At 42.0% G+C, this 16,088-nt stretch overlaps 1 protein-coding gene across 1 annotated transcript in view; it reads left to right on the top strand.

Annotated features, from left to right (window-relative positions):
- cachd1 (cache domain containing 1) overlaps positions 1-15,641 on the top strand; it is a 69,961-nt gene extending 54,320 nt beyond the window's left edge. The window contains exons 15-27 of the mRNA XM_076088330.1: positions 741-922; positions 2,015-2,125; positions 3,606-3,728; positions 4,352-4,451; positions 4,588-4,704; positions 5,250-5,410; positions 5,668-5,754; positions 6,482-6,598; positions 6,920-7,071; positions 8,093-8,254; positions 9,600-9,677; positions 9,856-9,957; positions 14,743-15,641. Coding sequence (XP_075944445.1) covers positions 741-922; positions 2,015-2,125; positions 3,606-3,728; positions 4,352-4,451; positions 4,588-4,704; positions 5,250-5,410; positions 5,668-5,754; positions 6,482-6,598; positions 6,920-7,071; positions 8,093-8,254; positions 9,600-9,677; positions 9,856-9,957; positions 14,743-14,993 — 1,743 coding nt within the window. The 3' untranslated portion in view covers positions 14,994-15,641. The remainder of the gene's footprint in view (positions 1-740; positions 923-2,014; positions 2,126-3,605; positions 3,729-4,351; positions 4,452-4,587; positions 4,705-5,249; positions 5,411-5,667; positions 5,755-6,481; positions 6,599-6,919; positions 7,072-8,092; positions 8,255-9,599; positions 9,678-9,855; positions 9,958-14,742) is intronic.
- Positions 15,642-16,088: the final 447 nt, after the last annotated feature.

The following is a 16,088-nucleotide window of genomic DNA, read 5'->3' as shown; positions in this document are numbered from 1 at the left end:
TCAGTAAGTATGTACAAACACACAATTAATGGGTCCCAAGATAGCTTTTGAAGAATGTATCATTCTTACACTATCTAGCGAGCAACTTTTCCGGCTGCTAACTAAAATGAACACATTTTAAACGAAGCACTGCATCTTTAAGAAGGGGGACAAGCCCCCACGTGGTTTTGGCAGCCTGTGTGCATTCCTGTCCTGGGGGGAGAAGGGGGTTAGAGTTTGAACTCTAAGCCCCAGTCCCAGCTCTGATTCCCAGGCTAGTCTTAAAGGCCCCCTCCGGTGACCTCATCACCCCTTTAAAACTGCGAAGCCTCTCTGAAAAAGGCACTGGGATGTGATTTTTCAGGGTGTTTTTCAGGGTGTTTTTCAGGGTGTTTTTCAGGGCTTTAGGGCTAATAGAGTCCCACTTGTTCCTAAATACTGCTGTTCTGAGCCTTACTATTTGTGATTTGTTGATTATACTTTCATGAAATTGTAGATATGCATCATCATCTTGAGCTGCAATACAGTAGAATGATATCAAGTTTAGGTGTGAATTGGCAAGAATATTTTTCTCTATCGTTGTTTGTGAGTAGCCTGGAGGCCAAGCTGCCAAAGGTTTTAGTCGATGTCAGGCAAACCCCAGGTTAACTTTTCTCCTACTTACTCAACTCCTCTCCTTGTTTACCTCCTCCATCCTTCCCTCTCTCCTTTCACCCTCACCTTCCCGCCTCTCTTTCTGTCTCCCTCCATCCCCTCTGTAGTCCTCTGTCAGGAACGAGGTTATGGCGACCAGTCACGTCACGGATGAGTGGATGACACTAATGGAAATGAGTAGCCTCAACTGCTACATTGTGCGCCGTTACATAGCAACGCCCAGTGGGGTGCTCCGGATTTACCCCGGATCACTGATGGACAAAGCCTTCGACCCGACCCGCAGACAATGGTGAGGCTTACTTTGGAGGGTGTGAAGAAGTGTGTGTGTGTGTTTTCGGGGAGCAAAAGGAGGTTTGAGATAGTGTTGGGTGGGTAGGAGTTAAAGGGAATGAGTATGTGTGCAAACTGCCGGTAACCAGCCATTACTGAGTTGAATTTAGTCAAGATTTCCTCGTTAAACTGTTGAAATGTAATGAGTTGACAAATATCCAACAGATTGAAAGGCAAACATTGTTTCCCACTGTTTACACAGAAGTTGAGCTTTTTGTGATTTTTAACATAACACACAATGTTTTTCTGTGCTTTAAAGGTTTTCAATCATGTGATATTATTCTGGGAAGTTTGATGTTATTAGAATGTTTGTTAGCATTCTCAGCATCACTCTTCAGGCTTTTTTTTTTTTTTTTTTGCCATAAATATGAAAAGATTATATTCAGTCTTACTTTCACAGTTCAAGGTGTTCTGTGTTACAAATGACAACCCTGCTGTAGTTGCAGATTAACAAATGTATACAGAGAGTAATCAACCATATAGCTTATGTGAACACGTTTTAAATACAAACACACAAGGCAGAGTGGAATGACAAAAGAAATGATCATGATGATTAATTGTAAACTTTTTAAAGCATACAGGTGTTCTAACAGTTTTTTATTTATTGGTAAATTCAGCTCATTTTAACATATATAATCAAATAAGTAACATCTAACTTCTTGCTTTTATATTTTGGTTCATGAACGTTAAGTTTTGTCAAAGAAGCAATCTGATTGATCCGGTATAACTAAGAGCAAGACGTTCTGTCATTCAGTGAATCCAAACTATCAAAGTAAAATAAATTGAGAGAAGTTATGATCATAAACAAATTATGACAGTATAACCCACAGTTCTTATGTACACATTCAAACCAAAAACAAATGCACCAGCATTTCTCTGCATTCCCCACAAAAAGTGCGGCTCACATTCTCAAGTTTTCTTACGTACTGACTGGTAGGATGAAAATCTGTAAAAGCATCATGAAAGGCATCTTCTTCACTACGTTAGCCAGGAAACATTAAGATAGTCAACTTTATGAAATAACCCTCTGCCCGGGCGATGTGTTGCGTAGGTACCAGCATGCGGTGGCTAACCCTGGCCTCATCACCTTCACTGGACCGTACCTGGATGTGGGCGGGGCGGGCTACGTTGTCACCATCAGCCACACCATCCACGCCTCCAGGTAAGAGGACGAAGGTGTATTCCCAGTAAACCCACAAAAAAAATGTCCCACAAGTCAGGTATCTTCCAGAACAAGTACCTGGGTAAGAAAAGTACTAATTTATGATGAGACTAGTCATTAGGACTTACTTGGTCCGATATGACCCGTAGCTCAAGGTGGATAATGTCAGCTAATGCTAGCAAACTTAAGATAGATATCGATATATTACTGTAACATTACAATACTTAGTCAAGTCACTGACTATATGACTCTTCTCTATTTGTGCCACACTGGTTTAGCAAGTCACATATTTACATTTCAGTGGTTTAATCATTAATTTGAAAAAAAAAAAGGAAGTCAACAAACCAAACCTCACCAGGAAACAAGAGAATCTTGGGAAATGTAGGAACAGTTTATCCGCCATCGTCTGGTCGTCATTGTTTAGCTGTCTGCCCAGAAACCTTTACAGTTTTGGATTCCTCTCACCGCTGTCAAGAGCGTCATTTTTGGACTATCATTTACAAGTTGCTAAAACTAAAAAGGTGATGATATATCTGTCTTTTTTTTTTCCCGCATTCTCCAATTGGCCGACAATATCAGTTGTGTGTACAAGTTCTACACATTGTTAATATGATTATCAGCTCTGTGTATTAGACATTGCTCATCAACAGATTCACTGTTGTTATGAGCCAAGATATCATCGTGGTCTGTGAGGCTGTCCGCAGAGCACCCCGTCTCTGAAGAGAGGAGGTCATTTGAAAGGGACTAAAGGAGACCATTGACCGTGTTTGCATCAGGCCTGTAGAATGAGGGACGGCGTCTCCCTCAACCAAATGGTCTGAGTTGAGTCACAGTTGTCTTCAAGTGTCTGCTCTTCAAAGTGCCCTCAAGCAAGTCACTGTATTGCAGCCATCCTCCTTGAGCTCTGGTGCAGAGAAGTAAAGTATTCCCCGGTGCTTCAGCCAATTTCTATAGAAGTTGTAGCAGAATGGACGCGTCCTCTTTGAATTGAAGCCTGTAACTGGCCGAGATTAAAGTGTTTATGTTTCGAGTTCTGCCAGGTTAAAATGCAATTTAGCACCACAGCACCGCTTGCAGTAGCACAACAGGAACTGTTTAGCATGGTCCATACAAACGTACACATAAACATTCAGTATCAGCATGTGTGATAAGTCAGGATTAGCTTTTTGAAGACCGGCTCAGTGAGCATAACATTACGCAATTTGTAGTCTGCGTAAACACAGACTTAAAGTGTGTGTGTTTGTGTGTGTGTGTGTGTGTGTGTGTCTGTGTGTGTGTGTGTAATGTTTGTTTGTTTTTTTGTTGACTGATATGGGTAAACATTTATGTTTTAATGGTCTGTAGAGTAACTGACCATTACTTCTCTCAGCATGCTGCTTAACACACAATCACTGCAAACCATTTAACAGAGACTGATTTTTAAAATGTATCTTTATGCTTCTTTTCCGTCTTCTTCTTCTCTGTCTCCTCCTCTCTTCAGCTCTCTGATGGCCCCTGGATATGCATTTGCAGTGATGGGCATCGACTTCACCCTTCGCTACTTCTATAAGGTCCTACTGGACCTGCTGCCCATCTGCAACCAGGACAGGGGCAACAAGATCAGGTAGGAAGAGGATGGATTGGATCCGACTTGTCTTATCTTTTCACTTCTTGCATTTCTTCTTTCTTTTTTCGATTTCCTCTTTTTGCCATGTCCCCTGCATTTCTTTGGAGGGTGGCTAAATGTCTGTAGCCAGAATTAAGCTTGCAGAGAGAAGGAGAAGAAAGGGAGGGAAGAAGAGATAAGCTGATTATCACGGCATTCCTGCTGGAGATGTGGCATTGCTGCTGTCTCAGTGCTACATACTTTCGCCAGCTTTTATGTCTCCCTTTTTGTTTTGTTTTCTCTTCATCCTTTTTCTTCCACCCCCTCCCCCTCTCCCTCTCCCGCTCTCTCTCTCTCTCTCTCTCTCTCCCTCCACTTCCTTCATGCTCTCTGTTGGTGTTCAGGAGCCATATAAAACAGGATTAGCTCAAAGGGGGGTGTGGGGCGGAGAGTCTCAGTATTTGGCAGAATGTTTAAGGAATGGAGGGAAGTAGAATGGAGCAGTATTCTGCCAGTACAGTTAAGCATTGGGGGAAAAAGAGGGATCTCAAACCTAGTGGCCAATGAAAGAGTACTTGTTTTACTAATCTAAGTTATGTTCTTTAAATTGATGCCCTCCTTTTTGTGTGTGTACTTTGTAGATGCTTCATAATGGAGGACAGAGGGTACCTAGTCGCTCACCCCACTCTCATTGACCCCAAAGGTCACGCACCTGCAGAGCAACAGCACATCACACACAAGGTGAAGGACCAGGGGCTATTGTACAAATGTAAAAATGCCAATTAATAATCGCAGTGAGCTTCCTTCTCTCCTTCTCTTGTCATGTTTATTCTTCTTTTATTTCCCTTTGTGTCCTCCCGTCTCTTTCTAATGGCAGGAGCCGCTGGTGGCCAACGACATCCTGAACCATCCCAACTTTGTCAAGAAAAACCTTTGTAACAGCTTCAGTGACCGCACCGTGCAGCGCTTCTACAAGTTCAACACCAGCATCATGGTAAGTGAGAAAAACACAAGATGACTGGATGTATGAATGGCTGCACAAGAACACCGAATCAGACAGTCACTGTACTAGCAGACAGGACACAAACACACACCTTCCTCATCACTATGTGATTATGTGGTAGTATAACACTGCCACCTTGTGGTGATTGAATGTCCTGTATACTATAATTCTCTTAGAAATGCAGTGTTTGTGTTTGTTTGATAGTATATTATTCCAATTTAAGGTCTACAGCTTTAAAGGTACTCAGGTAAGATACCTTTACGAGACATTGTTCTTTTTCATTCATGCCCTCTTGTAGATTATCAAGGAGCATATTGAGTATAATTTCACATATTCAAACTGTAAGTTTGTCAACCTACCTCATGTCCCTTACTACTTTATCTACTGATATCTGGTCTATTTTAGTTTTCTCCATGTTTTTATGGGTAATTGTGAGAAGGCCTGACCATTCTCTTTTGTATTCTTGTTTCTGAGTGGGAAAATTAGATAAAATACAAAATTCTTAAAAAAAAAAATGTTTCCTGTCGTTGTCATAGGGGGACCTAACCAACCTGGTCCATGGTAGCCATTGTTCCAAGTACCGTCTGACCCGAATCCCCGGCACCAACGCCTTTGCTGGTATCGTCAACGAGACGTGCGACTCTCTGGCGTTCTGCGCCTGCAGCACGGTGGACCGGCTCTGTCTCAACTGCCACAGGTCTCACCTCCTCCCACACACTCATCAGGGACTTACTGCTTACCTCTCAGGCACCGGGCAGCGTTGCTAACATACAGTGATACGACATTAATGAGAAATAGATTTGATGTTTTGCAAGTTTGTTCAACAAGATCACAAAACAAACCTCTGAGTTTAGTGAAGAACCAGATCTGATAGTATAAATGCTGCAGCTACTTGACCTAAAAAACAAACAAATTAAATGCAGCTTTCTCACTGAACATGTGGCTGTTTTTCAGAATGGAGCAGAATGAATGCGAGTGTCCGTGTGAGTGTCCCCTGGAGGTCAATGAGTGTACCGGCAACCTCACCAATGCTGAAAACAGGTCAGTGCAAAACATGTCTGAGCTTTAATGCGTTAATGTGTTATGTGTGATATCTCTCCGATATAACATACCTTTTTTGAATTAGCGTTCAGTAGTATTTTCTACTCATCATTCAGTCTCGCATGTAACATTTGCCAAACTCATTTTTCAGTCCTTGCACACGATAGTAGTGTCTGCAAATGCACACATTTCCAGGCTGTTTTCATCATTTGAACTGTGGATATGTTTGGGCTCTGGCAACCCTTTTGGGGGACTAGTCTTTCTCTCTCATTGTCTCTCTTGTCCTTTCCATCTCAGTCCTGCATCTCTCTCTCGCTCTCTCTTGTTTCACCCGTCTACTTTCATCAGCCATCAGCAGCCTCTGACAGCACGTCAATGTTTCAAATGCCAATGCCTCCTTTATTTCAGGGAGACATGCAATTATCATTTTTTTCGCTGTCAGATTTTTCTCCGTGCTTTGTGTCGAGCACCGTTGATGTTTGTCCTTTTTAAAAGCTGCTTTGCCTAAATCGACACACTGAGGACTTGGAGGGCTCGTGCTGTGATTTCTTTGTTTGTCAAATTTACTGTAGAGTATCTGCTTTCCTGTGTAATCGTGTTTCGTTCTAGGATTTGGATGGATGTTGTCAGCTGGATGTTTGTATTTTGACCCAAGAATATATATAGCGTACCTGCAACTTTTTGCTTATTTTCACCTCATGTTGTCTTATGCTTGTGTGTTGTGCAGGAACCCTAGCTGTGAGGTGCATCAGGAGCCAGTCAGTCTGAATGTGATTGATCCCAGTCTGCAGGACACGCTGCCCCAGTGCATCAACACTCGCTGTAGCCAGAGATACACCAGCAGGTACACACTATACTACACTTATGTGCGGAACATATTAACCGTTATAATGAATAAACCGATGCATGTATGAAGTATATACCAACACACTCTTTCACGGCCATATACCAACAGACACGTACAACAGAGACTGTGAATCTAGCATGAGCTTCACGCTGTATTTACAATAAATATGTTATTGTTGCACGTCAACAGCACAGTGCCACCTAGTGGTAATGAATTATCTCTTGTTGTGGAAAGATAATTTACCACTTCATCCCTTCTCTAAAAAAAACTATTTCAAGTGTTTGCCCTTCAAGAGTCTTATTTCTATCTCTGTTTCAGTGATTGTTTCGGCGTCCTGGACTGTGAGTGGTGCATGGTGGACAGTGATGGTAAAACTCATCTCGATAAGCCATACTGTGCCCTTCAGAAGGAATGTTTCGGGGGCATCGTCGGCGCCAAGAGTCCCTATGCGGATGGCCTGGGACTCCTAGGTGAGGGAAATGTGGATACGAATGCTCACTCTAAAGAAATAGATCAACTAGAACCTTTCTTTTTTCAGTTAAGGTGCAAAGTGGCTGAGTCTGGTTCCACAGTTCTGAGATACTGGTCCTAAATGTACTGTAGTGCAGTGGTTGCAGGTAAACTAGGCTGCAAATATGTGTTATGCCGATGTCGGCTATAATGACCGAAATAATTATTCTGCTTACTCTCCCCCATCGCTGCCTGCCATTATGAATCCTAATTCAATGTATTCAGGGGGATACCTACTCACCACACGTTTTTATTGGCGTAGGGTTTTCTCCCACATCACCTTTTCATTTTAAAACCCAATAGTTTTTGTGTCACTGCATCTGAGGGAACGTTTGTCTCCCACTGATGATGTGTTATTGGCATGATGATAGTCATACGTAACTGGTCATTAACATTCTGCATTTTAAGTTGACATATTTTATTTATGGGAATGGATTCTTAAGTACATTCATATATGAAAATAACTAGCTTTGTAAATGACCATGTAGATATATATTTTTAATTTAATCGAACCATTTAGCAGTACCTCCGTGACCCACTAGATGGCGCTCTGAGGCCCACCAGTGGTTGAGAATAGCTGTAGTAAAGAAAGTACAGTGATAAAGTAAGTAAAGAAAATCTAAACAAAATGGCAGTGATGACATTATTTCCAGGGTTCTTGTGAGTCGTGACAGCAGAAATGTTACTTTTGTAGATCACGGATAGTAACCAATGTTTCAGATTGACTGAAAATGTTTTCTTTGGTTCTGTTATCAGTTGTTTCAAAATGAGAATTGTCCGTCTGTCTGCAGTGGAATATTTTTCCTGTTGCATTTCACACTGCTGAGTGAGGAGAAGTGAGGTAGAAAATGTCTCAGCGTGAGTTAGGATCAGAGCCGGAGCTGTTTGATATTGACTTGTTGTGTTTTCACTTCTTCAGCCGTCAGAAATCCTTAGTAATTTCTTTAATCAACCTTCTGCCTATCTCTCTTTCTTCAGCAGATGAGGAGGTGGCATCTCTGAACATGATCAAGAGCGCCCCTGTGGGTCCAGTCGCTGGGGGAATTATGGGATGCATCATGGTGTTGGTGCTGGCTGTGTATGCATACAGACACCAGATCCACAGGCGTTCGCACCAGCACATGTCCCCACTGGCAGCACAGGGTAGGACTGATACCAAATACACTTATACAGTTAAAGTGATCGGTCAATCAAATTGAGACATATGACATTCGTTTTTTGTCAATAATACATTTCGTTACCGTGGACAAAATATACCTGCAGCATCATTTTCGTTATAGTTGTTTGCACTAAGCTTAGCATCTTCGTTCTTCACATACTGGCATTTCTTTAAATACCAAAGGAAGAAACACAGTTTTAAAGCAGCCTGATTAACAAGCAGTGTGGCAAGTGCTGCTGGAACTAAACAGCTGACATTAGCATCACGCGGCAGCAGCTGCCGCAGCATGATTTGTGTAATTACTCGGTGTTATTGACATGAGAAAGCCAACAAAATTACAACCTCATTAAAACTCTTGAGTCCAAGTCAGTTTCAATCTGATAGTTTGGTGAATAACTTTGGATAGATGGTGGAGAATGTAGCTGCATTATCACAAGGCATTAGGCCGAGGAATCGGCTCCTGAAGTCGCAGCTTTGTGTGTGTGTGTGTGTGTGTGTGTGTGCTGGGCATGTTCAGCTCATTCTGCAGCCGCAGCTTGTACCACCAACAACACACACACACACACACACACACACACGGCAGCTGGATTCTCGCGATGTCACGAGATCATGCAACAATCGCGGGATCATACAACACACAAAAGTTTCTGTGTAACAAGCCATCTGCCGGGTCAGATTCTGCCTTCATATGCAGAATCTGAAGGCAACAGGAACACATTTGGCATGGAAGCGTTCTGTCTTCTGTTCATAGGCTGAGTAGTATTGACCAATCACGTTCCAGCAGACATTGGCCGAAATGCAATCTCGGAACCCACCAGCTTGTCTGACGATAATTTATGTTTTGTATTGCTTTCAAATTAGCTTGTAAACTGGCTTCTTGAGAAACAATCTGGTCGTACACGTCATCTTTAAACTCCAACTCGTGTCTCGCATCTCAGTTAATGATCGGACTGTAAACAACGAGCAGCGCAAAGAAAAGGAAGTCTTGACCCGGGCTTCACTGGATGAATACAGCCCCTCGCCGCCAGAGGCTCATCCGTCCTCAGACTGGTTCTGAGATTGGGTTTAAAGTAACTTGCCGTGCAGCATGTGTACACCCATCCAAACTGAGCCTCCTTGAACACATACACTTGTGGCTAATATCCCCACGTACACAAGTTATTCTCACCGTACAGATAACGACACAATCTGAAACTAACTGGAGGAAGGAACCCTGTTCAAATATAATTCCTGCTTGTAATACTTCAATATTCCAATATGTCCATTGGAATAGTATTATTTATCTCTATTTGTCTTACTCTCTTCCCCTTTACCTCCATGTTGCTCTAGAAATGTCAGTGAGAATGTCCAACCTGGACAACGAGAGAGATGAGAGGGATGAGGACATCCATGAGGACAGAGGAATCAGTAAGTATTGTCTGATACCCCATTGATGTATAAACTACACATGATACAGAACATTTAAATATAGGGTTTGAGTGCATAAGATGAAATGCATACAGTATATTTTTTTTATTTGACAGTGCAGGTATTGTATTACTAAACGGGGCCTTTGTGTTGACCTGTGTGTTCTCTTCACTTTCAGTCAGTAACACTCGATTCATCGCTGCGGTGATCGAGCGGCACACTCACACGCCTGAACGGAGACGGAGGTACTGGGGTCGATCCGGGACAGAGAGTGACCACGGTAAGACAAATGATTTATCTCCCACCACAGATACATAGATACAAAAAAAACACAAACGTGATGACACTCAAACCCACAGGTTATTCTTGCAACTGACCAATATTTTCCTCGTTCCTCGTCATGTCATTCTGACTCAACAGATATTGCATTTAAAAATAATCACGGTTTCTGGAGAACGAATTATTCATTTGTTACAAAACTGACCCATCTTGCACAAGTTCGGCTGACATTTTGCCTTAGGCAGCATAAGCATAGATATATTATCTGCAAATTTAAAACTATAATGTCAATACAACCACGTGGGCTCACCCGAAGACACCAGTTCTGCAACAAAAAGAGGAGATGGATTCAACCATCTAATCAGGGAGCTTTCTGAGAGGAAAGCTGTGGAGGAGACCCTTGGTGCAGAGAGTGTACGTATCCCACCTGGTGTGAGAATGCCTCGGGATCCCAAAGAAAGAGCTGGAAGATGTGGGAAGAAGCCTAAGTTACCTTCCGTAACCTTCGGCCACTGTGACTCAGGCCCAGAGACGAGACAGATCATGAAATAAAGTTAATTTTCTCATCCATAAATGTAGCGACGCTGTCAAAAATCTAATTTGGGGCTTCGGTATCATCTTTTTTCAAATGATTGTTACAGCACAGTCTTCTTTGGTGGTGGTTCAGCTCCTGGCTTGTTCTTTTCATTACATCACAGCTCAGAACCTCGTTTTCTCTCGTCTCCAGCTCTGGGAAAGTTGCTCGTGTTTCGCTGTAAGTCTGACACTCTGTGAGCGTGGACGGACCGTTTTCTCCCACATGGGCTCTTACCACCTACATATGGCATCACTCCACTTCCTGGCAGTGAGTGCCTCCAATACTTGTTGCATAACTGATGATGACAAGGAGGAATCTGAAGAGAAGAGAGTGGGCTAAAGTGAAACAAAGAGGAGTAAGAGCTTGTCAGCTGCTTGTTACAGTATGGATGTTCAACCAGAGAGCATTGAGCGATGTGAGGGGGAAAAAGATTTTTAATCTGTTGGTAAGATGAGTTCCTCTTTAGTGACTCTAGTTGTGTTTTCTGTATTTCACCTCTCCTACATAACATAGATATCTTTCAAAAATAAAGATTCATTTAACCTAATCTTAAATATCCCAAAAGTTATTTAATTTAACTAAATCTTTTAAAGGACTGTTTTGAGGAAGAGGTGCCGAATAAATCACTGTTTTTAATCCGGAAGCTCATTCGTGAAGGACATCTGAATTCTCTTTCACATGAGAAGCAAACGCAGTGATTCATACGTGCTAATGGAAAGAGCAGTCTGCGTAAAAGACCACATCACATGTTGCATAACTGAAAATGGGAATGGAAAAAAAAAAAGAAAATGGAGGACAAGTGGAGAGATGTACAGATGCAAAAATGATGAAAGAGGGGAAATAAGAGTGAAATGAAAGGACAAGAGGACAGAGGAGGAGGAAGAAGAGTTTGAAATAATGGAAAGAGGGGGTGTTAGTCCGTCAGGGATTAGAACAAATTCATTATTACCAAGTAGACGTGTCAAAGTTGCTGCTCCTCTCTGCTTGGGCAAAGGTGCCCTCCTACCACAATCCACTCACTCATAATGCTGAAGGGTATGATAAAACACACACACACACACACACACACACACACACACACACACACACACGCTCCAAGCAGATCACTGAAAGATCAGAGCATTAAATCTGTTAGGTAAGTGACGCACACATACAGAGTCCTGTTTGGCAGAGCTGCAATATTAGCATACAGGCGATGGCTAAAACTACCCATGTAATAATGAATAGCTTGCATGCATACAGATAATCTCCAACTTTAATCTGCACGCCCTTTTGTGTGTACAAAAAACGTAAAGAACATAATTATATCCATCTTCAAAATAACAAAGAAATTCACGTTTTTGAGCGACGTGCTTCTAGACCTAAATGACGATTAAAGGAGGAATAATATTGATATTTAATTGAACAGAATTTGTATAATTCCTGGATTGCGGCTGTATATTACAAATTCTTAAGATACAATTGACATTATATAGACAAGTTAAAGCAGTAGTTTGACATTGTGGTACATTAGATGGGAGTAAGATGTGATGCTTGATACCACTCTCACGTCTGTATGCCAAATGTGAAGCTACAGACAGCAGCCGGTCAGCTTAGTGTAGCTAGTTGCTGCCCCTGGCCAACAAATGCAGTAGTTCTTCACGTAACCCCCATCAAACCACAAATTATACTTACAAATGTGATATAACTTGTTAATCGGTGATGTTTAACCTGTGGACGGAGCCATGCTAACTGTTTCCGGTCTTTATGCTAAGCTAAGATAACTGGCTCCTGGCGGTAGCATACTCAATGCACAGACATGAGAGTGGTATTGATATAGATCTCTTGGCAAGAAAGTGAATAAGTATATTAAAAAGTTGTCAAAACTATTCCTTTAAATACCGGCAAACTAGTTGATGTGTCATTCAGTTTGTTACTAAAAATCTGTTGACTATCCAGGATTGATTTTCAGGATTTAGACTCTTAAAATAACATGGTCTCCCCACATCTTTTGACATTAAGGGGGATTTGCTTTTTAGAAGTGAGGGATAAACTGCTCAAGTTTGCATCTTCCATGTCTGGAACTTCTTTGAAGTCTCCATCCCTGCCTTTTCTTTTGATCCCTCCTTTCCTCTCTCCTTCTCCCTGCCCCCGTCCTTTTCACCTCCTCTGCTCATTCGTCTGTTTCTCCTTGTCTTTGTCAGCTTTCTTTCATTTGCTATCAAAGCCCAGCTAATCTCCAGAGAATCAGGCAGGGAAACTACTGAGCAATCTTCTCATTCTGACTCCAGTACAGGATTTGTAGGACTCTTCAGTGGGACATCCAGGACATTTACTTCTTTCACATGACGCCTTATTGTGGGGCATACATTGCCCTCTATTATAGGACATACACCACAAATAATGACAGGAAGAGTGTAGGAAAAGTAAATGCTACACAACATGGCTAAAAAAATGCTTAACTACAGCCTCAAAGAGCTGCTAGCATGGCTGTATACTCTTGAGTGTTGTTTATGAATAGTTTGGCTTGGTTCTGTACGAATTGAGCTTGATGATCCCCCAGAAAGCCCTGAGAAGAATGTTCATCCGATATGTTTACTCAATGGTTTACATGTTTAACTGGATGGAAAAGGTTGTTTGCAGATAAATCTGACTCAAGGCCACACAAACGTACACGCATATACCTCAACCCACCGCCTTCTCCCTTCATGCCTCAGTCATTGGAGACCCCCACTGACGCACACAAGCTCACAAATCACTCGGTTCCGTATCTCTGGAGGTTTAATGTTTCATCATCCATAATTGCAGTCGATTTTCTATAAATGTAACAGATTGATGTCGTGCAGCATGTTGCCAGTGTCGCTTCAGAACCAGAAAAAGACGGCACTAAAGGAATTAAGGAAAATGGGTTTATTTCCAGATCAACTCCCAAATCCTTTTTTTTATAGTCGGACCATGCGTTTCAGATGGATTTCATGGCCCCGAAGGTGATGAAACCCACTCAACAGATGAAGGGTTACTATGACGCATACGAGTTCACGTGAAGAGACGACTGATAAAACCAACAGCCTGCAAGGTTTTCATGAAAATCAGATGCTGGAAGAGCTCATGATTAGTAATCTCAGTCGTCACAAACTTGAATTGTGAAGATTAAAATGGTGCTTTATTACGATCTGTTTACTCATTCTCTGACCCAGTAATCCCTTTTTTCTACGACAACAGTACCGCCCTCCCACTGCTCCACTTACCAGTGCATCTTAGCTGCCATGTTGGCTTGTGTTCCTATCTCCTCGGGTTAAACGTATGTGCGTAATGTGTTTGAAAGTGTCGTATGCATCTTTTTTTTTTTTTTTTTTTTTTATTGTATGAGAAGGCTTGAAAACAAGTAGCAAAAATGCCCTGTGGGGATATTTAGTTGTCAATGCGCCATCAAAAGAGCTTGTACTGCTTTCAGAGACAATGTGTGTTTCCGTGTATTCGCATTAATGTTTCTGTGTTGAATGTCTATGACTGGAGGGCGACATTTGTTGAGTAGTTTCTTTTATGGGGTCTTCCCATTTCTGTTCGATGTTCTGCAGCTATTCTTACACTATTATGTACAGTAACAGTGAAGTACTTTATATTTGCTTTAACCCCCCCAGCCAGTGCCTGAATAAGGAATCAACAATGTAGAGCGTATAATATGTTTTTACTAGTGAAAACCTGGGTTTTGGTTTTGAGACTGATTTTCATCTTCAAATCAAACATTACATTTTTCGGCAACCAAGGCTTTACAATTGACCCTCCAATTACATAGTTTCAAGTTGTAAAGTAGAGTGTGGCAAACCTTTGTAGTCTGTTTTCAATGGCATGCAGGGAGCTCCAAATTAAACAATATCATACAAAATCAGTTTTAGTAATTTAAGATAAGATTAACTTGTCTGTCACAAAGCAACAGAGATTCTCCTCTAACAGGGCTCATCAAACAAACAATGCACATTTTAACAACACATAAAATAGGCCTTAAAGTACGGTTGACAGGGTAGAGGTCAGGGTATAGAGCCTTACCATGTTAACCTCCCTTTGCCTTGTCTGCGTAAGCTCACACGAGGACCGAAGCCAAAGTTTGAGAAACTCTCTTTTTTTTATTTAGTTTTTTTGGGGGGAATGTGATGTAAGAGTGATGACAAGTCCAGCAATACCAACCTCTATATGATTTTTTTTTTTTGATTTTTTTTTTATTGTCTCCAGGCTACAGCACCATGAGTCCGCAGGAGGACAGCGAGAATCCACCTGGGAACAACGACCCGCTCTCGGCCGGTGTCGACGTCGGTAACCACGATGACGACCTCGACCTAGACACGCCTCCTCAGACGGCAGCGCTGCTCAGCCACAAGTTTCACCCCTACCGGCACACGCACATACACCACCACCCGCTGCACATGCACACGCACCACCTGCAGGCCGCGGTCACCGTGCACAGCGTGGATGCAGAGTGCTGATCTTCAGCGCTGCAATCGCCCTCCTGCCAGGGACGGAACTTGTTTTTATTAAAAAAAACTATTTTTAAAAACATTTGTGCTTGATTAGACTGCACACAGTAGGTACTGTCAGGATGGACGGAGGGAGAGAAAAGCTACAGCTGGACTCACGGTGTCACCGGGCCGCTGGGATGTCTGCCATCAATTGATGATTATTATGGGCATTAGCCTCATGGTGTCATTGTGCCAACATCTCCATTTCAACCCTTGTTTCCCCACCAACCCAGTCCAACTTCTGGCAAGTGTACTCAAGTTTACACACACTAAAAATGACCAGACCTGGGCCAGTAACAATATCCAAATGAGATTTTTTTTTGTTGGTTTTCTGGTGGAATTTGTCATGAGAGCACACAAAAACGAGGCTTGAGCCCATTAATTGAGAAGAGGACACAACTGGAACCTAAAATCCTTGAGGCAGAAGAGGGGTCTTCATTTCCAAGTGGAAGGCGATAGAAAATACCAGAGGGGATAATCACAGTAACAGTCTAGATGCTGATTGGACCCCTTTTGCCCCAGGCCTTCAGCCCAGCATCCCCACCAAGCCCACTTGTGGTGAGGGGCTGGAGGGGAACAGAGCCTCCTTATTTGTTAAAACGTCTCGGATGAAGAGTAAAAATACTGTATTTTTACATGGACCAGGATCTAATGTGGGATTCTATCACAGCTTTATTCCCCTCACGTCTGCAGATAGACACTCCCCGGTTTGTGTCCTCTGAAAGATATTTGGACATTTTCATGAGTGTCTGTGCAACTTTTTATTTTTAAATGATTCACATAAATACAGGAAGAAACACTTAAAAGAGGAAAAGATTATTTTTCTACTATTTATTTAAGGGGTAGATTTTCAATGACGGATTAGTAAGCAGCTGCAGCGAACACAAACAAGAAAGTAGTCGTGACAACACAACCTGTAAACAATGCATCATATTTAAAGCTCATTATTTTTGCTTCCCTTAATATCTGTAACTGATTTTGTTTATTTAGAATTTGAAGTATATCAGACAGGCTGAAAATCTTGCATATTTTGAGCTTTTATGTTTCCACCTAATTGAGGGA

This window comes from Anarhichas minor, unplaced genomic scaffold (assembly GCF_050575085.1).
Source record: "Anarhichas minor isolate MPS153535 unplaced genomic scaffold, ASM5057508v1 ptg000010l, whole genome shotgun sequence".
Classification (NCBI taxonomy): domain Eukaryota; kingdom Metazoa; phylum Chordata; class Actinopteri; order Perciformes; family Anarhichadidae; genus Anarhichas; species Anarhichas minor.
Note: the sequence above shows the minus strand (reverse complement) of the source record. Positions and strands in the feature narration are given on the sequence as shown.